Here is a 23,827-nt window from a genome sequence, read left to right as displayed (position 1 = left end):
TGTTTGGGAGGATGGATGGATGGGTGTTTGGGTGGATGTATGTATGGATGTATGGATGGATGGATGGATGGATGGATGGACACCTAGCATATTATGTTCTTCAAAAAGTGCAAGTATGAGGTTTTATGTAGAGACCAGCAAAATGGGGATGTGGTGTAGATAAATGTGGTCAAATATTTTAACATACAAAGGGTGACTAAACAGAAAGCATGTAGTGGATATAGAATAAAATGTGGAACCAAGCAAAGAATTAGGTATGAGGCAATTAACATGGTGGTGCAAATGATAAGAGTGGAAACAGCATTCATAATGTACAGTACATGTTCTTGTGGGTTCTTTTGTAGCATGTACAGTTGTAAATGCATGTAAATGTAAAATTTAGTGACCAAAATCGGGACGGGGTTATAATTCTTATGTAGGCTTCAACGTCTGAGTTTGGAGTTCAGCAGACTGACAGCTAATGAGAAGAAACTGTTCTTGAGTCTGCTAGTGTGACAATGAAGACTCCAGTTTAGATCACCTTCAAACCTTAGTCATGCAACAAATTGACACACATGTGATTTTGCTTCTGCTTCAGCTCTTTTCTCCGAACTTCAATCTTCTTCAAGGGAACAAATTTAAACAGCACATTTCCCACAGTCACTTCCTCCCTGAGCAGAAAGCTAAAAATAAATATGAAGACGTAATCGAAATGATCAGGTGTCACCCCAGCAAGAGGTTTAAAAATGTTAATGTTAGTCTGTAAAAAAAAACTCTTGGTGACTTTTTCCCCCCTCATGTTAAAAATGTTATGAATCTTCTCAGAAACATGCACCACATGGCCCAGATCTTGTGCACACCTCAACATCAGGTCTCAACAAATGTTTCTCTAGATTTTGGGACTAGTTTTTTAAGATATACAGTACAGACCAAAGGTTTGGACACACCTTCTCTTTCAAAGAGTTTTCTTTATTTTCATGACTATGAAAATTGTAGAGTCACACTGAAGGCATCAAGGGCTATTTGACCAAGAAGGAGAGTGATGGGGTGCTGCACCAGATGACCTGGCCTCCACAGTCACCGGACCTGAACCCAATCGAGATGGTTTAGGGGTGAGCTGGATCGCAGAGAGAAGGCAATAGGGCCAACAAGTGCCAAGCATCTCTCGGGGAACTCCTTCAAGACTGTTGGAAGACCATTTCAGGTGACTACCTCTTGAAGCTCATCAAGAGAATGCCAAGAGTGTGCAAAGCAGTAATCAAAGCAAAAGGTGGCTACTTTGAAGAACCTAGAATATGACATTTTTCAGTTGTTTCACACTTTTTTGTTATGTATATAATTCAATATATAATTCCACGTGTTAATTCATAGTTTTGATGCCTTCAGTGTGAATCTACAATTTTCATAGTCATGAAAATAAAGAAAACTCTTTGAATGAGAAGGTGTGTCCAAACTTTTGGTCTGTACTGTATGTTTATTTAACAATGCTGGAACAGGTTTGGACCTATTAGGTTCAGAACAGGGAAGTTCAGGGATCTGTGCAGGGCACTCAATTGTCCTAATGGAGTTCGCTTTGTGAAGTCATGCTGGAAGAGGTTTGGACCTCTTTGTTCCAGTTAAAAGAAGGTCAGGGATCTTTGCAGGACACTTGAGTTGGTCCATGTCCTGTTGGAGTTTCCTTCATAAGCAAAAGTGTTGTCTTGCTGGATCATGTATGGACCTCTTAGTTCCAGTAAAAGAAAATTCTATGGATCATGTAATTGTGGGCTTAAAATTTGTGAAGTAACCACATATGGGTGTGACGGTCAGGGGTGCAGATAGTTTCTCTTGTTATGGTCTATAAAGTGTGCAGATGTGAGTGCGGGCAGATCCGTTACTTTTACTTTGAAATAGGATTGGACGTTGTCATGGTAACGTAACCACCAGCTGCTTCTTTAGCCATAAACCACGCTAGCAAGTTAGCTATTTTATTTCTTTATTAAATTTTTTAACAGTACATTTTGTGTTTTGGTTTGTTTATAAATTATTATCCAATAATTATGTGTTTGTTACTTGGTGCGACCGGCGTCGGAAAAACGCTGCTCCTGAAACGCCTGCAAAATATCCTTACTCGGCTAGCTAGCCGGTAAGCTAGCTGACTAGCCGTATTTTTATTGTAATTAAATATATTGGGAGGGGAAAAAACGATATTGTTGAGTATTTCTGGCTAGGAATGACACATTCAGGGTTGGGTACATATATTATTGTAATTTTAATTCCCCTCACGAAGCTATTTAATGTTCTGCAAGCTCCAAAAGTTGTTCTTTTCCTCAGCAATGAGCTACAGCTGGGTCAGAAGGGTGAACCTGCAGATGTAGGAGAACCTCCAGCTACCCTGCCCACGGTGGGTTAACTGCTTCTGACAGTGGAAAAAGATGTTCTGCCTGCCTGAGCTTCACCCTCATCACTTGATCATAACTATCACATCCACCAAAATGTACTAGTTTCTATTCAGCTGGCACACACCCATGTGAACATCTCATTCCAGACTTATTCCCTATTATGTGTTGTTAAATAACCTTCTACTGGGAAAGGGTGTTTACTAGACTTCAGATTCATTCCAAAGGTGCTGGAATAATCCCCAATCAATACAAAATTACACTTGGTGTAGTCTGTAGACACTTGGACATCACAAAGTCCTCTGCCTCTTCTCCAGACAAAGTTTGAATTGCATTTGCTGTCTTTAGAATTGCATTGGATTTCTCTTTACTGAAACTTAGAGACACAAAGCTGTTCCAGCATGATAGTAGTGAGCTCCATGAAGACATGGTTTGTCTACAGTTGGAGTCGAAGGAACTCAAATGTGTCCTACAGTGAACCCCAGTGAACATCACTCAGACCTCCTTACCTTATCTTGTCACTAAACACAGTCTCCCGCTGAAATCCGTGTGTAAAGCTTTCCTAACAGAATGAGAGGAGGTTATTATAACAGCATAATAGGGACATCTGGAATGTCCCTTATCCAGAGAGATGTACAAAAGAGCTTTGAGGTCTCTATCAATTAATACATAAACACTAGGTTGCAGACTTAGGAAGCATGTTTTTTTTCCGAAATACATAAAACAACCGGGGGGGAAATAAGTGCTAGTTTGAAGGCCATTTGAAAATAGCCAGTGACACTGCTGTTTAGATGGCAGACATTGGAAGCATGTTATGAAATTTTTGGGATGTAAAAGAGTTAAAGAACAACTAGAGGTACCTGTTAATATTATATATATATATATATATATATATATATATATATATATATATATATATATATATATATATATATATATATATAACACCCAAGTGATGGTGCTGGCTGGAGAACCAGACCAGCCAATGCGTTGTTCAGACACTGATTCTGATGCACTGTATAGATGAGCTGGTTTATTTTATTGTACAGGTGGGCACCAACCTGACTGATCTGACCCTGAGGAAGAGAAGAGTGACCGTGAGAGAGCTAGGAGGCTGCATGGGTCCCATCTGGCCCAGCTACTTTAGGGACTGCACATCTGTGATTGTGAGTGGAAATGATGCAGGAGGTCAGACTGTATAGAAATATTTGACTTTACAGCAGGTTCAGCAATATCAGTGCATCATTTAATTTCATATTTCACACCGTAAAAAAACTACTTTCACATGCTTTCTTTCTTGCTCATTTTTCATACATTCTAGTATGCAACTGAAAAAAAATGACTGTGCTTTTGTCTTCAGTTTATGATAGACTCGGCCAACATCACACAGATTTCCTCCTCCTGCATCCAGCTGCTGGGTGTTCTCTCAGCCGAGCCACTCCGGTCCGCCTCTGTGCTCGTGCTGTTTAACAAGAGGTCGGAGTCTTAACGTTTTTTTTTTTATGCTTCATTTATGCTTCATTATGCTTTTCATAAAAATAAACAGCAGCCGTGTTCTCAATGACCGATTCTATAGTCTATCAAGGCAACTTCAGTGAATTACTTATTGTTCAAAACATTATTGCATGTATGCAATGTATGTTGGTATTTAAGCTTAAATAAGATTTCAATTGATTTCCAGGCTGAAAGAAGTAGGACTCGCAGTGGTATGAGGTGTAGAAAGTGATTCAGGTGCGCTTCAGGATTACAGCTTGTTGTTGAAAATGCCTTTTCATTTTCTTTCTAGTGACCTTCCCTGTATCATGTCCCTAGAGGAAATGAAATCACTCTTCAGGATAGATGACATCATTGCCTCTGCTCCCCAGTCGATCACAGTTTTGGAGCTCAGTGCTCGCTCTGGTAAGGGCCTTCAGGAAGTGCTCAACTGGTTGGACTCGACTCAACCTGACTGACCTGGATGATATGAAGATCTGATCATGGAAGATATTGACACATAGAGCCTAACAGTACATAATGCAAACATCCGTGCTAGGATCACAACCTGGTCAGCTTCATCAAACTGGGCAAAAAATGCAACGGAGATGATAAAATCAGCTCAACTGTTACATAAGTTCACACTTTTGTGGTCGATGATTTGATATGAAAAGGTAAATTTCAGTCTCGCTTTGGAAGCGGTAATGATACTTGTCAGTTTTCCAGAAATTCTCACATCTGATCTTTAGCATGAAAAAAATACTTGACATCCTTAGTAAATGCCCGGTCATGGCTGCGGTGGTATAAATGATGCTACTAGTTTGTGTATATTTTAGAAAATGCAAAAAAGTGTAATTAGAATTCATCACAGGCGGGTGCAAACGGTAAAAGTACTTGTGTAAGTGGAGATAAAACACACTTCTGTGCATCCCAAAAGTGATGAGATTGAGGAAATGTCTCTGTGTCTTCTAATTCAAGCGAAGAGAAAATTGTATGCCACTTTATCCAAAGATGTCCTACAGAATTGTATGCCTCCAACTTTTGGCAGAGCATCAAATATGGCTGAAAAAGTTTGGTGTCCCAATACTTTTGTCGATATAGTGCATTTGAAGTAATAAACAAATACAGGTGCAGATTATTCTGTTATGTGACCAGATTCTGGCTTTGCATAATATTGGTGTTCTGGTCAAAAAAAATACAAAATAATAATAAATAAAAGAGTATTTTCTGACTAATGTAAGTAATGAAACTTATGAAACACAACCATGAAGCAAAATAATCATAAGCGAGATGCATTTTCATTCCTATATTTGGTGAGAAATCTTTTCTATTTCCAGAAGTCTCTTATTCACACATTCTGTTAGTAAATCATCACTCCACAGTAAATTCATTCCCTTCATGAAGTGTGTTCACTTAGCAGCCAATTTAAAAGACAGTTTTTTAAAAAACCCAAAACACAGACAGACAGACATGTCTTGGTCTGGTGTTAAATATCTGGCACACTGATCAGACTTGCTTGACTGGGAGAGCTTCATTATCAGGATGGCTAGCTTCCATGCTATTCTGCTCATTAAGATCAGTCATCCAGAATGAATAATACAGAAGAAAAGTGGAACAGGAAGTCCCCAGGGTGTATGGAACACTACAGGAAGGGTTACTAAAGCAGGTCTAGAGAGTTGTAAAGTCACTGGACATTATGGAGTAGGCTAAAGTTTGGTCTAAAAGTAGATCATGTTCCAATACATAAAAAAAAAAAAGAAAGAAAACAGGCTGCTTGCTTATTTGCTGAAGACACATTGGTTCTGTAGTGCAGATGGATATAAGAGGATAAGTGGCAATAGCAAAGAGCCGTGAAAACAGTTATCCTGTATAAAAACAGTAGTGTCATTAATTTGAGCTATAATTCCAGTTTAGATCCGAGTCTGCAGTTAAATCGTCACTCCGTTATAAGCATCGTTACTCAGGCCAGCAAGCATACATTCAGGCCACATGTAGCTCACACCAGCCCTCAGAGGAACGGGTTCTGACTCTGGTCTGGCTGTCCGTGTGTGGATGTGGATGATGTGGGGGGCAGCAGTTGAGACATGTTAGGTTGTCCCTCTGAAGGCTGCGTGAAGGAGCTGGGTAAGGACAAGGGCTGACTGCCCACAGGCATTGGCAGAGAGGTGCTGTTTTGCAGTGAGCTGGGATCAGGGGAAGCAGAGCCGGGACGCATCTGATTGAGGGTAAGCCGTGTAGGCTCGCTCTGGAATGGATTTGTGACAGAAGGTTCACTCAGACCTAAAGGGAGTAAGACAAAAAAAATAATCATTCAAGTCAAGATGTTCAGTTCACATTATGCTTGATGTACTATATAAAAAGTTGGAACTTTGACAAAAGCATTATAGATACAAAAAGGATTGTTATGGTCTCTTCATGTCTTCTGTACAATCCTAACTAGTCAGTGGTGAGAGATAAAAATTATCATGTGAAGCACCTGTGTGAATTTGCATGCTGTGTAACATCCCACTCAGTCTCACCTGTTAAAAACGGGTTTAAGTTTTTGGGAGTGGGATTCGGTGGGATCAAGGAGTCAAGATTGACGAGCGAGGCCGCTGCCGGACCCAGAAAGGCTTCCGGTGCGCTACAGGTCTGAGGCACTGGCTCTGCTAAACATTCTCCCAGACGAGACAGGTCAAATAACTCTGGACTTCCCTCACCACGGCCATTGACGTTCACCTGGCCTCCATCCATGGCATCATCGAAAAAATCTCCATCTGAACAAATATTGTTTATTGCAATAAAAATCTGTACAAAATTAGTGTTAGTTTATTAAGGTCTAAAATTCTTACCTGTGGGACTCCCATGCCATGGTAAAGAGCCTTTTATAGGGACAGAAGACCCTTTTTTGTCTGATGCTAGTGCAGAGAAAGGATCTATTCCTGTGGCTGCTAAAACAAATCCACAAATATCAATAAAATCACTCATATGATTATGCATGGTATTATTTATTTTAGTTTATAATGTTGACCAAATATATTGTTCCTACCAGGAGCAGCAGCTGAGAGCCATGTCTGATTTGAGGGAACAGGACTGGGGGTGGTCTGAGGAGCATCCCACGGGTCAGGAGGACGTGACCGATGGTCCCAAGGTTGAGAATGAATACTTGGAGGTCCTGGACAGAAGCTGCCTGCACCTCGGGCTGAGGAGCTTTGTTCTGTTTGAAAATATGGCAAATGTCATACTGCAGTAGTTTAATGGTTTCTAAAAGGTTTAATCAACTGTCAACTGCTGGAGGATCAGAAGTTCAACCCAACACACCTTGTTCACTCTGTGATTTTAAAAAGAGATTAATGAAGGTATGGCCATTTAGATTATGGTTGTCATACCATTTCTCAAAATTATTTAATTATTCTACAAAATACTGCACCATTTGTAAACAGTAGATATTTGTATTTGATGTACATATGTTTTTCTCCTGGTAGATTGATGTTTTTTTGGAATGATTAAATGAAGGGATTGGTTAAAATGGATTCATGTGCCACATTGGTCATAGTTATGAATGTTATGAACTGAAAGAAATCAATGCTGCTACAGTAAAAGCCCAAATGTGCATTTATAATTAATCACTACAGCTAAAAAGGCTTATTTTAGTAGTACCTAAGTTTGTGAACAATTGAAGACAATTAAACATCTAATAATAACCAATAAACCTTTTAAACTGTAGCTAATAAGGATCAGAAAACAAATTCTGTGTGTGTAGCTACAAGTGCTCCATTCAAATGTATTGCAATATATTCATCGTTTGTAGCTCATGATCCAAGACTATATTTAAATGAGATGTTTTTCCCCTAACTGTTCTATCAGAAAGAAAGCATGTAGTGTATTAAAAACATAGCCAACAATACCCAGAGAATCCCAAGGGTCGACAATCAATGATCCCACAGCCTGCGTTTGACCACCAGCTCCAGACGCTTCCCACGGATTGGCACTAGGTGGCGCTTCAGAGGCAGGAACAAAAATTTCCATGAGATCCAACATGGCAGACTGCCAGGGAAGAGAAAGTAGCACTTTTAGACAAGAGATATTTTATAGGCCATTCCTCACTGCTTAGCCTTTGCTTGTGGCTGTAGGAAAAAGGGCCATTCAGAAACTGCAGTGCCAGGTATGTTTCAGAGAAGGTTACATATTCAAAAACTTATTTATAGCGTACTTTTTTCTTTAAGTACTGTATATGTGTCTGGTGCTGTTTAAGGAGTGAAGAGAAATGGTCAATATTCAAGATAAATCGCTTAATGTTCTTGGTTCATACCCCTCCTGCTTTGGCTTCCATTTCTCGTTTACTCTCTTCAAGAGCTTTCTGGAGCAACGACTCATCTCCCTGGCGACTTCGCTCCTCCTGGCAACCCAAAGAAGACACAAAAGTCATGTAAAGTACAGTCATTATTCGGAATTTCCTTCACACAGCTTGCTTGCTAATTATTAATCTTCTACAATAATGGAAATATGCCAAAGAAACCAAATGGGTTAAAAGTGCACATTCTTTACAGATTTACACAGAAGATGAACCAAAAGTCCTAAATTAGCAATAGGAAAATGTTTGTGGCGAAGATTAGCCATGACGAGAAAAGGGAAATAAGTTCAAACCTCCGATTCATACCAGTTATGTCCTGACTATATGGGAAAAGTTTTGGGGACACCTGAGATTAAGATTGGTACGTGTTTTTCAGTATCCCATTTCACATTTAGTCCCCATTTGCTTTTATAACCTCCACTCTTCTGGAAAGTTGTTTCACTAGATTTTGGCATGTACTTCTGGAGATTTGTGTGAGATTTATGTAGACACAAGAGTATTAGTAAATTCAGGAACTGCTGTAGGTGAAGTCAGTGTTCCAATTCATCCCAAAGGTGTTCAATAGGATTGAGGTTAGGGCTTTTTCTATAGCAGGAGATCTTCCACTCCATCGAATGTAAAGCATATCTTCATGGAGCTTTGTGCACAGGGGCATTCCACTGCTTACAAAAACATCCTACATTGTGATAACCGTTTGGGGAAGAACCATATATTGCTGGAAAAGTCAGATGGCCCAAAACTTTTGTTCATATAGTGTAGGTACAAATAAGAAAAGTTTGCATTCCAAGAATAAAACTATTCCACCACCACAGAATAACAGCAGTTTGAAGATTTGGGACAGCAAGTAGTAATTGTGTCGTATTATGTTTTAATCTTGATCCATTTATCTTGCCAGATTGTCCTCAGTTACTGAAGGATATAACGATATCTCTGCTGAACTGATTTGTTCCATAATCCTCAGTCAATTTTAATTCGGATTTAAGTCAGGAAAGTATGTTTGGGATCCTCCTTTTTTACATCTTTAACTTCTTGGCCAAGAAATGTACCGCTCGTCTGATAAACACTGGAACGTCACACCACTCACGTTTTCTCCGACGACTTTTAATGCCACAGAACCGAACCGAAGCTCCATATCATGATGCCACCTCCTACATCCATACTTTAAGGTTGTCATCATTTTTCTGCCAACATGGAGTCGAACTCTTTCCAGAGTTTTTTACTTTATTCCACTTATTTCCCCTGACTGTCCACACAGAGCTCATACCTGCTGGTGTTCCTCCTTACTGAGGCTCAGAGCAATCTGAAGCTGCGTCTCTTCATCCATGTCCAAGGGGACAGCGGGAAGAGGCTTCTTTAACAAAAGATACGGAGAAGACCATTAGTTTATGGCATGATTCTTTGGCAACTCTTTCATGCATGCTGAAGTATGTATCCAGGCAAAGAGCTGGTCATTGCCACACCATGTGACAGAGGTCAGGCCCTTTATCAACACAGGTCAGAGCAATCGACAGATAAAGCCATCTCTTTCCATTAGTGTGGGAGCGAGGGATGTGAAAAGAGCTGGTTAGTGAAGCAAAGACATGCATGCTCCTCTAAGGTTCATGGAAAAGCCAACACATTCAGCAGTAACCACACAGACACAGATGCAGTAAGGCGATGGAGCTGATCAAGCAGGGGAAGGGGAGGTTAGGAAGCGGTCGGTCCTTTCGGCGCTATACCTTTTTGGCCTCCTCCTTGCTGAGGCTCATTGCAATCTGGAGTTGTGTCTGTTCATCGATATCCACAGGAGGAGGTGGTGGCTAGAGAAAACGGGTAAGTGGTCAAACTTGACCGATTTCTCTTTATTGACAACTTCATTTGTATAGAAACGCTTTACTAATCAGGTATTATGTATTATAAGGAGTAATGCATAAGATATTGGTAAAAAAATAAAAATCACCTACATTCAATAATGTCAATATTTTAAATGCATTTTATTCATGAACAAATAAAATAAATGTGTTTATCTTTAACGATAATTAAAAACTTGCTTTTGGAAAATACAGATTTTGTATTTTTTAAATAGCTCAAAAAAATATAGAAATAAATAAAATAAAAAATTATATATATATATATATAATTATTATATAATATATAAATATATAAGTATTTGAACACCCTGCTATTTTGCAAGTTCTCCCACTTAGAAATCATGGAGGGGTCTGAAATTGTCATCGTAGGTGCATGTCCACTGTGAGAGACATAATCTAAAAAAAAAAATCCAGAAATCACAATATATGATTTTTAAACTATTTATTTGTATGATACAGCTGCAAATAAGTATTTGAACACCTGAGAAAGTCAATGTTAATATTTGGTACAGTAGCCTTTATTTGCAATTACAGAGGTCAAACGTTTCCTGTAGTTTTTCACCAGGTTTGCACACACTGCAGGAGGGTTTTTTGGCCACTCCTCCACACAGATCTTCTCTAGATCAGTCAGGTTTCTGGCCTGTCGCTGAGAAACACGGAGTTTGAGCTCCCTCCAAAGATTCTCTATTGGGTTTAGGTCTGGAGACTGGCTAGGCCACGCCAGAACCTTGATATGCTTTTTACAGAGCCACTCCTTGGTTATTCTGGCTGTGTGCTTCGGGTCATTGTCATGTTGGAAGACCCAGCCTCGACCCATCTTCAATGCTCTAACTGAGGGAAAGGGGTTTCCCCAAAATCTCGCAATACATGGCCCCGGTCATCCTCTCCTTAATACAGTGCAGTCGCCCTGTCCCATGTGCAGAAAAACACCCCCAAAGCATGATGCTACCACCCCCACAGTAGGGATGGTGTTCTTGGGATGGTACTCATCATTCTTCTTCTTCCAAACACGTTTAGTGGAATTATGACCCAAAAGTTCTATTTTGGTCTCATCTGACCACATGACGTTCCCCCATGACTCCTCTGGATCATCCAAATGGTCATTGGCAAACTTAAGACGTGCCTGGACATGTGCTGGTTTAAGCAGGGGAACCCTCCGTGCCATGCATGATTTCAAACCATGACGTCTTAGTGTATTACCAACAGTAACCTTGGAAACGGTGGTCCCAGCTCTTTTGACCAGCTCCTCCTGTGTAGTTCTGGGCTGATTTCTCACCTTTCTTAGGATCATTGAGACCCCACGAGGTGAGATCTTGCATGGAGCATCAGTCCGAGGAAGATTGACAGTCATGTTTAGCTTCTTCCATTTTCTAATAATTGCTCCAACAGTGGACCTTTTTTCACCAAGCTGTTCAAATACTTATTTGCAGCTGTATCATACAAATAAACAGTTTAAAAATCATATATTGTGATTTCTGGATTTTTTTTTTTTAGATTATGTCTCTCACAGTGGACATGCACCTACGATAACAATTTCAGACCCCTCCATGATTTCTAAGTGGGAGAACTTGCAAAATAGCAGGGTGTTCAAATACTTATTTTCCTCACTGTATATATATATATATATATATATATATATATATATATATATATATATGTGTGTTCATTATGATGTATCCAAAATAGTCATGGAGAAGTAAGGTGAGTGTTACAAATATAAATATTTCTTTATTTTTGCACTTAAATGTAAACTTTAAAGCTGACATTTTGTCTTTTAAGAGTTGCCCTTTCCACCAGCACCCACAAAGCCACACTTACACACACCCAGATCATTTACTCTGTCAATATGCTCTCATAGGGGCTGACACATGAGCACAAAATCAATGCTTCAGTCCATTCATGCATTTTTACTAAAGCACATATCCAGATCCAGATGCTACAGCGCATGTTGGCAAACGCAACGTCAGGCCGTTTAGATTTGTGAACTAAGCTTGTGTGGAAGCTCAACATTGGCTTGTATTGTGTAGTGTGTAAATACTATTTGTGTAAATACTAAAATAAAATAAAAAACACTGAGAAATTATGAGTGCACTGATTTTGAATCTTAGCCAATGCAGACATTTGAGTGCATCCTACTTATATCTACTTTGTGTAAGTGTAAATAAAGGAGGAAAATCCTTGCATGTAAAATAGTAAAAAAATTACAGTGTTTCTATTGATAATAAATAATAGCAGATGTTTAATAACAAACTATACCCATTCGTGTTTAGGTAATTCTCTGATATTCTGATTTGGAGAGTCTTTATTGTGGTATTAAACAATATTTTGTAATGCATTTATGGATTTAGGGACATTTATAGCCTATATAGTTATACACTTTATGGACAAAAGTATTAGGACACCTGACATGTCCAGCAATATGTGGTTCTTCTTTAAAGTTTTACCACAAAGTTGAGGGACACAATTGCATCGGAAGCCTTGGGATGCAGTAGCATTAAATTTTCCCTGCACTTGAGCCAAACGTGTTCCAGCATAACAGTGCCCTGTGCACAAAGCCAGCTACATGATATGTTTAACGTTGGTTGGCGTGTTAGATCTTGATCACCTTTCAATAAGGCTATGACCTTAACCCTAATGAACCCCTTTAGGATGAATTATTCACTCTGACTACAGGCCTTCTCACCTCACCTACATCGTTACTAACACCTAAGTGGCTAAATAAACTCACCCAAATCTCCACAAGCACACTCCAAAATCTTAAGAGTGGAGAGTGGAGAGTGGAGGTCATTATAAGAGTAAATATGGACCGGATGTGGAATGAGACATTGAAGAAGAAAAGCACGTGGCAACCTTATGGTCAGGCGTCCACAAACTTTTGTCCATATAGTGTATATTAGTTGGGCAAATTGAATGTAAAAATCACATTAGATTTACAAAAGTTCCTAAATGCATACTCATATGTATATGTTGTTATATCACAAATTACCATAAGCGTTCTCAGCATGGCAGATTTCCATTTAGCCACGCCCACAAAACGCCATAGAATGCAAAACTCAGAGAGCTGAAAACGACCAAATGGTGACGAAATTGTGAAATAGCACCTACTAAGCACCATACTAACACTTCCTCCAGCTTAATCGTCACCACTTATACGAATTGAAATCAATCAGGATTCAAAATATTTTCCTAATATATAAATTGACAAACTCCAGAGCAGAACTTCATGTTATATATGATTGTCAATAGCTATCGTGTAGCAGAATAAAAACAACAAAGCTTAAAACGAACATCCTGACAATGCATGGCCTTAGTTATGTTGTCTGTAAGGGGATAAAAACAACGATGTAATGAGTAACAGTCTCTATTGGCAGCAGCTGTCCAACATCTGTCTCATCAGGAGCCAGATTCTGCTGTAGACTTTATAGTGGAGAACAAAAAAGTATTACCTTAACCTGAAAAATGTTCTGCAGGAGTGCACCTTATTAAAAATTAAACATACTTCCATTCTATAACCTGAAGTTGCATGCAAGCAAACCGTGTCAGATTCCAACGTTCGGGAATTTACACGCAAACCATGCACACTGTGACTCAGAACAGCCTGAAGTGTCACGGTGTTGCCCTGCGAGTTATGTTCTTTTATAACTCGTAATAGCAAATACAACGCATTTTGTATTTGGGATGTTCGAGGATGTGATCATCTTACATCATTATTTTCTCTCTTTCACAGGCAAATGCATGTGCATGAGCCAGCAAGAGAGAAAGTACGAGCTCTGTAAGTGATCCTCACCTTCTCGCTCTCCTCTCGGCTCATAGCCAACGCCAGCTGCAGCTGTAGCTCTTCTTCGCCAGTGGTCTGCGGCCGCGCCTTCTCCAGCTCCGGGGCCAGATGAGTAGGAGAAGTGGACACTAAGGAAAGACAGAGATAGATAGGAAAAAAACTGTGATGAAAACATGTCTTTATTTATCTTAGAAAAAGTCATGGTATTGTGAAACAGTATGGCAGTGACAGCCTCTGCATATTAAGTTTTTAGCGAGCACCCAAATGAGTGCGGCTCCATGCCCGGGTGCCTCTCTCATGCTGCGAGGAACAATGGGGTGCCTGTGTAGGGCAGTTTGAGGTGCAGAATTGGTGTGTGTGTGTGTGTGTGTGTGTGTAGGATGGGTGTTGGTTGTTATACTCCATACAGGCTCTAGTACACACACACACACACACACACACACACACACACACACACACACACACACACACACACACACACACACACACACACACACACACACACACACACACACACACACTTTGGATGAAACTAGACCAAAGGCCTTAAAGCCAACAGCCAGTGCCTGGTCTCGACTGAATTGTACCATATTAGGGGAAAAAATGGGGAGCATTAATCCACTTAAATTAAGAAAATATATATATAGTAAATTGAAGGCTTTATGTTCCCTCACATAGCAACCGGTTATCATTTATACATTTAAAGGCATTTCCAAATATTTTAGCTTGAAATTGTCTTTTCTATCTAGAAGGAAACAAAACTTGTGATAAGTTGATACAAATAATGTCCAGATATAGGTTTAATAAACTCGTATTTGGTTTATTGTAATCTTCCAAAATAAAATACTAAAGATATTTTTACTTTAGCTTTTTTGAAGTGTATATATATATATATATATATATATATATATATATATATATATAAAATACATAATTGACATTTTCCTTTAAATTGGTAACTCGTTCTGTTTGTATTATTTATATCTGTTTATATCTATTCTATTCAAGGTAAAGCCAAAAACCAAAAGGTTTCACTTCTGTCAGCTAAGAACAGGAATCTGAGGCTTTAGTGGCAGCAGAATCGCCCAACCAGACCAGCTGAAGATCAGAAAAAGACCAGGTGTTATTTCTTCAATCTTCAACCATCCATCTAAAGGTAAACCAGTGGCCACTGTAGCCACAGCTTCAGCTGACAGGAGTGAAACCCGAACTGGTTTTCTGCTGTTGTAGCCAATCTTTTTTAAGGTTCAGTACTTTTCTGCTCACCATGGTTGTAAAAAGTGATATTATGACATTCTTTAAGTCAGCTCAAACTAGCTTCCTATGCCCACTTTTTATTATCTAAATTTGCAGAACTGCTGCTCAATGCATGTTTTTTGTTTTTCGTACCAGTCCTTGCTAAATGCTAAGACAATCTCCGGACAATCATCAGATTATTAAAAACTCAGTCCAGCCCACCTGGCACTGATGCTGTCAAAGTCACAGATCACATTTCTTTATTCTGACGTTTGATATAAACATTAACTGAAGTCTCCACACAATTTTCAGCACTGCGTTGCTGAGATACGATTGGCTGTTTGAATGAAAGCAGGAATGTTTAGGTGTACTACTGTTTTCTTTTATCATCGGTCACATCTACAGAGAGTCTCTGATGAGGAAAATATGCTAGAGCACAACAATACTGAAAGGCCATAAGGCAAGAAGTGCTGAGAAACAGAGGAACAGGAAATCAGAATTGTGTTTATCTGTCTGCATGCTTTGGGACTGGGGGAGAATGAGGAAGAGTTATTTTGGGTGAAAGCAAAGACAAGCGATTCAGAGGACGTAAATCATCTGCACGATTTTATACATTTCACTGCATTCCTGCCACATGACTGGGATATTTGCTTGAATGAGGTGGACCTGGTTTCCTAATAAAGTGGTATATATTTAATATATTTTCCAAATAAGCCAGAATTTCCATGCTCTTTCCTGGGAAAGAAGCAAAATTCTGGATGCTATCAACAGAAAAGGTTACTAATTGAACGGAAAATGCACCACTCCTGTCAAACGTTAGCCCATGAATTCTGTGCCGGAGGAGTGGAAAAAGTCTCAAGAGCTGTTTCTGTGCTGTCAATGAAAATCCTTGGTGAACATTTCAGTTATTCCAAACCTTCGACGCACCACATTTTTTTCGGACAGGCCACAAAACAGGTGACGAATCTGGAAAATCCAGTGGAGTAGATTGTGAAATGAGCTGCTCCTTTGCAAACGAGGTCATCTGGTTTGAAGCTTGTGTTCCATAAAGTATGCGGAGAATGAAATCGAGCAGAAAAACCCGATGGCTCAGAACAGCGTACTGCCCCACACACACACTTAACACAAACACACAAAGTGGCTTCCTGCCCCACTGGCCTTTGCTGGACGGTGGGAAAAAAATGGAACAGGCATGCCACTAAATATCAGATAAGCTTTTGATGGACACGCAAGAATTGCCCAACTGGGACACAAGTGCATTCATGTACTGCACAGTTCAAAACATTCTCACGCTAGAATTTTCTATGTACTGGGGCAAAAAGGACAAGAGTCGGCTAAAGAGAAAATAAATAAATCGCTCATCAAAAAAAAAGTATAAAAAGACTAAAATGAGATGTTGGGCTCATGAAGGGGGTCATTAAAACCATACACAAGAACAGGCCTCCTGTAAAATATGATGGATTGTTGACGCTTCGGGGGTGTTTTTTTTTTTTTTTTTTTTATCATCAAGGAGGTTAAAACTCCACTCGCTGTAATAATATCCACATAGGCATCCAATCGAAATCAACCCAGAAATGATTCTAAGGAGCAAGATCAATGTGAAGCCATTTAAATTTAAAGATCTACAAATCTACAAAGATGTATAGGAGCTTCACATGTTCTGCATGGTACAGTGAATTTATAGATCTCTCCAAACTTGTCAGACATCAAAGGAATTGATACAATGCTGTTATTTCCACTAAATATACACTAAAGTTCTGATCTCCTGTTTGCCGTGCTTTATAAAAATATCACAATTATTTTTTAATAAATCTGGAGTTAACTCTTTCGAAGCTTGCTTTTTCTTCATTATAGTCTGACGCTGACCTGAGCCAACTTTTATCTACATAAATAAATGTGGCATTCCCTTATAGTTCCTCTGTTTAAAAATTAAATTGGGACACCGCTTGACTTTTCCACAAAATCAAGTAGATCACAATGAATTGTTGGTGCAGCCTCACAAAACATTCTGGACATAATGTTAAAAAAAAAAAAAAAAAAAAAAAAAAAAAAAAAAAAAACATGGATAGCAATGTAGTCACCACTCTGGAATGAGGTTCTCCAGACCTTATCTGAAGGACATTGTGTGTGAAATCTGGCAGAGAATGGACATGTTGGGAGGAAAAATGGACATGGAAGAGGTTTGATGCAGATGATGATGATTCTTTTTTAAGCTGGTTCACACTATGTGTGGCTCAGGATGAAGCTTTAATGAGTTGGAAAATAATTTAAATATTTCAGTTCCTATGAACCCACTTTTGGATGTAGAGGTTAAAGGAAAATAATACACTTCACCACATATTTTTTCCTTTAACAACAGTGAGTGAGTCAATAAGAATTAAGTGTGTTTATGCTACCAGTGTGTATATGTGTGTTATGTCTTGAGTTTGATTTGACCTATGAGTTAGTGATCACACCTTGGTGTGTGGTTGTCAGCACCAGAGCTGCCAATACCTGCACTCATGTCTGATTACTCACTACAGTCTATTCATAGTGTCTTACTCACTGCTAACGGAGGAGGGCGAGCCCCGAGAGCGACCATATGTGTCCCTGTACATGGCCCCTGTGCTGGGTTGGCTGGTGCGGCTTCCCGGGTAAGGTGGAGGCATGGAGCTGTATACCATGGCTCTGCTGGTGTGGGCCATTCGCTCGCGGGTTATCCGAGCCTGGGCCCTCTCCTGCTTCAGTTTTTCGTTGTCCTGGAGCAAAGCAACGAGGTGCTTGGCCTTCTCACGCACGTTAACACCCTGGTCCATGCCATCACGGTCTATGTACTGGAAGTCACGGAGTGTCTGGATCGCGTGAATGTTCTCCTTGCATTGCTGAGCCACACGCTCCGCGCCGGTCTTCACCAGATATTCCAGCAACGTCAGCGCCTTGTAGACGTGCCGCCAGTTCTTGCCGTGGTCGTTCAAGCGCTTCCAGATTATACCCATGATCTCGGAGAAGGTCACCACGTCGAAAGTCAGCTCAGAGATCTCGATCATGAGCGAACCTGGAGGACCCCATGGGTCGTTCGAGGTCGCTTCGCGCACTTTGATCTCCGCCTCTGTGTAATTGTTTACGATGTTCTTCATGGAGCGACGCAGGGATGAAGTCGTCATGGTGTTTCAGTTGGAGGAATATGTTGCCTCGGGGTACAGAGATGATTCGGTGGAGGTTTGAGTATTGAAGAGGAGCGAGGTCACCAAATTCAGCAGTATGCATTGAAGTCCACTATGCTATGAACCTGGTGTAGAAACAAGTAAAACAACAAAACGTTAGCTTCCATACCAACAAAACACTTAGTCAGAGGAGATTCTTCATGCATGAGACACTTCATGAACCTTAAAAAATAACAACCCACCCTTAGAAAAAGCAAGCAGGCTTTAATGTCATTATTTAACCAACAATTCTTTATAATAATCCTAAAAACAAAAAAGCTCCCCTTTTGAAATGTAATACTTCTGCTGGAAAAAAGTGCATGAGCAATAGTTCATTAGAACAAAATAGATCTGTGCTTAGCAAGAAATGTTTATTTGGCTAATAGCTTATCATTTCTCTTGAGCAAGGACATTTGTGAATGCTTTCCTGACAGATTCACCCAGACTAAATAGGATTATCAGTGCTGGAGCAGATATCAGCAGTGTGACTCAATCTGATATTGGACCTATTTCATGGAAGAAAAACGGCACAATTTATTCTTGTTAAATTAACCCAAGGAAAAGGACATCTGATACTCTGCACTTAGAGAAGTATGAAACGTATGTCACCTACCCACCATTGTACCAGCATTGCAATCTGTATCCATGGAGGAAGTGTACTAGAATAACTTATGGCACCTGACTGGCTTAACCTGTTTTAAATATGCACATATAAAGATAAACACTGCTGGCTGTATAGAGGTTGGAACGTAAAGATTCCTTTATCAAGCCCGAGTGAAATGTAGGAATAAGAGGATCTAAAAATAAGAGGTTTTCTTTGTTGATCAAGTGTATACCAAAAGACTACCATATATTATTGGGACACCTGACCTTTTCAACTACATGTGGTTGATCTCCAAAATGTTACCACAAAATTAGACACACTATTGTATAAAATGTCTTTGGATGTGGTAACATTTAATTTTGCCCTCACTTGAACTAGGTGACCCAAACCTATTCTAGCATGCCCCTTGTGCACAAAGGCAGCTTCGTGCTCCTGCTCCAATCTTCCGCTATAGAGCTCTGACCTCCCAAAAGAACAGATGTGGGAATAAATTATAATGCGGACTGCACCAGACCTTCTTGCCTCACCTACATCAGTACCTGACTAGTGGAAGATCTTCCAGAAGAGGCAAATTACAGCCAATGGGCACTAAATTTGTACAGGTGTCTACAAACTTTTGTACATGTGTCAATCCACATTAATAACGCTTCAGGAAGTGGTAAGAACCACATCGACAGATTAGGTTGGTGATTTGTTGTGACATGGTCTTGGATTTGTCACTTCTTTGAAGTAAAGATAAGAAGTATACCATCCTTAACATAGCCTCTAACAAGATTTCCAACATTTCGGTGTATTTAATTATTTGTCCTCATGATGTATCTGATTCCTGCTCCAGGCTTCCATATCATTCTGGTTTGTTTGGCTACAAATGGCACGGTTTTAAGTTGTGCCATCATTACTCTTTCCAAGCAAAATGTGAGGGTGCTGTTATCTCAGACAACTTAACCTGGCTAAACCAATCCATTTCTCTGGTAAACGTGAAGAACTATATTTGCCTGATCGGAAATATTACGATACATCCATCCCCTTTACATATTTGTGAAGGTGTTAAGCAAAGTATGAAGAACGGAGATTCAGTTTAGTTTTTAAACTTGAAAAGGTGAAGAAGTCCTATGTCACAGCCAGGTTGATTCGATGAGACTTGCTAAACTCTGGGCTGAAGAGACCTTTCTGACATCCCAAGTACGCATTCCAAGTTAAGGGGGTCTTTGTTTTTTCCTAAACGAAGGTCTGAAATTCTGAGTTATGGGTTTTAAAAAAAACACGTATCCAAACTAGAAGTCAACTTCCACACAGTTTCCTCTCTGAATAAGCCTGACAGAGAAGTTCTATCTTAATGGAATGAACGTGGTGTAGAACAGATGAGCTTTACTGGCAGATCATAACAGCAGTCTCCGAGGACCGCATGCAGGAGAATTATCTTTGGGATCGATATGAGAGCACATCCTCTGTGGCTGGGAATCATGGCTTCGTTGTGATTGTGTGACTGATAGGTACTGCGGTTACAGTGTATTAGATAGTCGGTCCTGGGCCATTGATGGTAATAGTTGAAGATGTAAATGTCATGATTCATTACAAACACCCACAGAAACTCTCACCCGAAAAGTGCTTACAGTGTACGCTTTTATCACAAGGCAAACTCCTCTTCCGATAATGCCATGGGAATGTCCGTGAACTGCTTTTCACTCCATATTTAGCCAGTTTTTACCAACAGATGTTACATACATAGTATTAAAAAATATTTAGTGCATCTCAGAGTATTGCTAGAAGAGTCTTACAAACTGAACGTTTTAACTACAGTTTGACGTCGCCATTGTTACATCGCTATTGTGATAACTCGATCTTAAAATGTATCACTAAAATTCTCCCTATAAGTGGAATAACCACTGGCAAGAAAACTTTAAATTCAGTTCAATGTTTCTGTTGCAATTAACAGAAAGTGTATTATTATCTATATAGATTAATACTTTGTGTGTATATGTATATTTATATGTATGTGACATTCAACCAAATCCAACATTGCCTCAGAAACCGACGCACCACAAGAAGACAAATATAGCTTCAATGAGCGTTGGGAATGCTGATAAGAAAACATATAGTGTTACACAATGCAAAGTCACAACCTTGATGTTAGGTAAGGTTCGCTTTGGGTGCTAATTGATACTTTGGGTTTACTTTTTAACCTTGTCTTAGCGGACTTACAAAGCCATTTAGTAGTTAAAGTTCTTTTTACACTCGTCTACAAGTTACACTCGTCTACAAGTTAGAATATTTGAAATGTTCAATACATAAAAAACTCACATGGGCATATAGAAACAATATAAATGTTTCTGTAACAGCACATCCTGAAGTGTTTTTATTACTCTGCATTACAGTAAATTGCCAAACATTACAATGATTTTAAAAGAAAGTCATAATTGTACCTGTTATCGCTTACATTATAGCAGCTATAAATGCTCAGTCCCTCACAAGCCTCAATTATTTGAGGTTAATTGAGCTCTATTTTTTCTTATCTGTACCAATAACTAATAAATAAAATATATATAAAATGATAAGAAAAATATGGTTCACACATGCCTCATCTCCATCATTTTATAGACACTCCCCCAAACCCAAACACTCCTCAGTCTAAAATCATTAAACGACCAAACAAAAACATATAATTTGGGTGGAAAGGAGTAAAATAAATCGAATACTATTCTAGTATTGCCGATTCTTGCCTAACACAAAAGAAAAAAAAAAATCATAATACTATATTACTATTATTGACAAAAAGTTTAGACACTGTACAAAGATACGTTTTGATCAGTCTGAGATAGCGACATTCCAGCACTGAACAAATGTTAGTAAAAAACACGAACTTATAGACTCTTCACCTCTTTATAACACAAAATAATTATTTTATTCTTCACTGAGCGATCGATGGGAAAGAGAATAATATGTAGTAAATCCAGCAGCCAAAATCGCACAGACAACACCAACAACATATAGGGCTATGGAGCTACTACTGTAGAATTATCAAACCAAGGGGGCAGGACTTCGTTTTTTGGGGAGCATTTTAACTGGACGGACATGAGACAAGTACAGGATGACTCATCAAAAAAAAAAAAGTTAATAAAAACGAAAAACAATTTTATTTTGTTTTCCTAGCCGTGTTTCATAGTGGTGTCTAATCACATGGAAGTTGTGAAACACCAAACAAGTAATGATTATTACTTTCTGGAAAAACAAAGTTTGGAGTGATAAGAGAAGTGAAGGTAAAACACAGCCCACATCTACTGTCGATCTTATACCCAAACACAGGTTTGTTTAGTATTCCTGGAACTTGCATTCTGATTAATTATTATTATTATGAATATCATTAGGATAATAATGATGATTATTATGATCTGTAGCCTGTAATCATTGCACATCACTTCACAGCACATGATTAAATGGTCACATCATCTTACCCACCATGCATTTTACTTCCTCACAGCTTTTGGTTTGGTCTCTAGCTCCAGTTCAGACCCTCAAAACCCCCCAAACTCTATTCCCAGAGCATCGGTGTGATCCAGCACTGCGTCAAAAGAGCCAGAGTGACTCAGCTAAGCTAAGCTAATGGACTTTTTTTTTCTTCTTCACCCCCATGAGAAGATGAAACGAATGTTGTTACTTTGCATGTTTGCAGTTTTCCTTCCCCTCCTTCACCTCCTCACCTCCTCTCATCATGCCTCGTCACATCCGTCCCAACTTTAGGATCCTGTCCGTACGTGCGCAACCTTTCCACATCGCTCCTGTACACATTCCTGCCGATACTTTCCGCAACAAACACACACACACACACCTAACACGCGCTCTGAATACAGTCAGGAGCTTTTCGGGTTTCAGGATGGGATCTGATTTGTATTCGGGTGTGAGGTGAAAAAATAAGCCGACTAACCCAAACACACCTCAACACATAAAGCCTGAAAGGGCAGGGGCAAGTGAAGTGAGGGTGTGGGATAATAAGGAGGGAGGGGTGCAGAGTGAGCCATTAACCCTTTACACGCCACAACATGCGCGCGCGTGTGCGCGCACACAGAACAGGGTTGCCAGATTGCTCGCAATACTTCGTTTGTAATACTATATGCGCACATGATACAATGCGGTTTCTTTCTTTCTTTCTTTCTTGAAAAACAATTTGAAAAATGAAAAAGGACCGATATTTTTATTATTTTACTCATACGAATATTCCATCACCAAACTACAAAAAAAAAGTCATTTTCCCATTTCTTTATGGACACACATAAACGAAAATCAAAGGGAAAATTAAAGAGAAAAATTACGATTTTAATTTTTTCGACACAGGAAATTGACTTTTTATAGGAACGAGACAAACTAATAGGGGTGTAGACTATTTAATGGATTAAATGCAATTAAATAAATGGGAAAAATCTATTAAATAGTTTGTATCTGTTAGACCCCAATTTGGGTAACACAGATACAGAATTTTCCTTCAATCTTTCATTCATTCACTACCTTAATATACATTAATGTCAGGATTGTCTCCATTTAAGAGAAATTCTTTAATCTATATCGCTAGCAATTATTTAGGGTTTATATCCAGCTTCAAGAATTTCCAACACAAGAGCACCAGGGCGTCCTCGTTCAGCATTAGGACACTGATATTAAAAGACCAAAATTCGGAGCAGCGATGAGGCCAGAATATGAAAACAGTGAGCAAAGTTTTGCATTAATCACAACTAAACTATTAGCTTATGTTTTAAAATACTTATTTCTTCACAATTAAAAACAATATCTAAAATATCTTGTACCTTTGGTCAGTTTATGTTATCTGATGTAGCACCTTGGTCCTGTAAAACGTTATTTCACACTGTGTATAGGAGAAAAGACAATAAAGTCTAACTGTCTCACTATAATAAAAAATATATTTAGTAGCGCTCCTACCCTATATAGACTGTATAAGCTCCGCCCACTTCTGATCTGAAACTACTGTGACGTACTATACGTTAACCGTATTATACTGTGACTG

General features: G+C 39.2%; 2 protein-coding genes across 19 annotated transcripts; one reads left to right on the top strand and one right to left on the bottom strand.

Annotated features, from left to right (window-relative positions):
* Nucleotides 1–1,864: 1,864 nt before the first annotated feature.
* arl16 (ADP-ribosylation factor-like 16) lies at nucleotides 1,865–5,596 on the top strand. 2 transcript variants are annotated; one of them, XM_083524644.1, is made up of 5 exons: nucleotides 1,865–2,104; nucleotides 2,293–2,362; nucleotides 3,407–3,523; nucleotides 3,718–3,833; nucleotides 4,144–5,596. In XM_083524644.1, exons 1-5 carry the CDS (start codon nucleotides 2,019–2,021, stop codon nucleotides 4,307–4,309), a joined length of 555 nt encoding a protein of 184 aa, XP_083380770.1. In that variant the 5' UTR covers nucleotides 1,865–2,018; the 3' UTR covers nucleotides 4,310–5,596. The 2 variants fall into 2 exon arrangements, with proteins under 2 accessions (XP_083380770.1, XP_083380771.1); XM_083524645.1 differs by having other exon boundaries at nucleotides 1,866–2,080; nucleotides 2,305–2,362.
* epn3a (epsin 3a) lies at nucleotides 5,122–23,732 on the bottom strand. 17 transcript variants are annotated; one of them, XM_083524462.1, is made up of 11 exons: nucleotides 23,610–23,732; nucleotides 17,573–18,295; nucleotides 13,801–13,919; nucleotides 9,882–9,962; nucleotides 9,428–9,514; nucleotides 8,122–8,208; nucleotides 7,718–7,856; nucleotides 6,859–7,026; nucleotides 6,662–6,760; nucleotides 6,350–6,586; nucleotides 5,122–6,110 (listed from the first exon to the last, which is right to left on the bottom strand). In XM_083524462.1, exons 2-11 carry the CDS (start codon nucleotides 18,168–18,170, stop codon nucleotides 5,839–5,841), a joined length of 1,887 nt encoding a protein of 628 aa, XP_083380588.1. In that variant the 5' UTR covers nucleotides 18,171–18,295; nucleotides 23,610–23,732; the 3' UTR covers nucleotides 5,122–5,838. The 17 variants fall into 17 exon arrangements, with proteins under 17 accessions (XP_083380588.1, XP_083380592.1, XP_083380591.1 ...); XM_083524466.1 differs by lacking the exon at nucleotides 23,610–23,732 and adding an exon at nucleotides 22,270–22,819 and having other exon boundaries at nucleotides 6,662–6,757; XM_083524465.1 differs by lacking the exon at nucleotides 23,610–23,732 and adding an exon at nucleotides 22,512–22,819 and having other exon boundaries at nucleotides 6,662–6,757.
* Nucleotides 23,733–23,827: the final 95 nt, after the last annotated feature.

Source organism: Silurus aristotelis (assembly GCF_946808225.1).
Source record: "Silurus aristotelis genome assembly, chromosome: 21".
Taxonomy (NCBI): Eukaryota; Metazoa; Chordata; class Actinopteri; order Siluriformes; family Siluridae; genus Silurus; species Silurus aristotelis.
The sequence above is the reverse complement of the archived record's forward strand: the minus strand, read 5'-3'. Positions and strand labels throughout refer to the sequence as shown.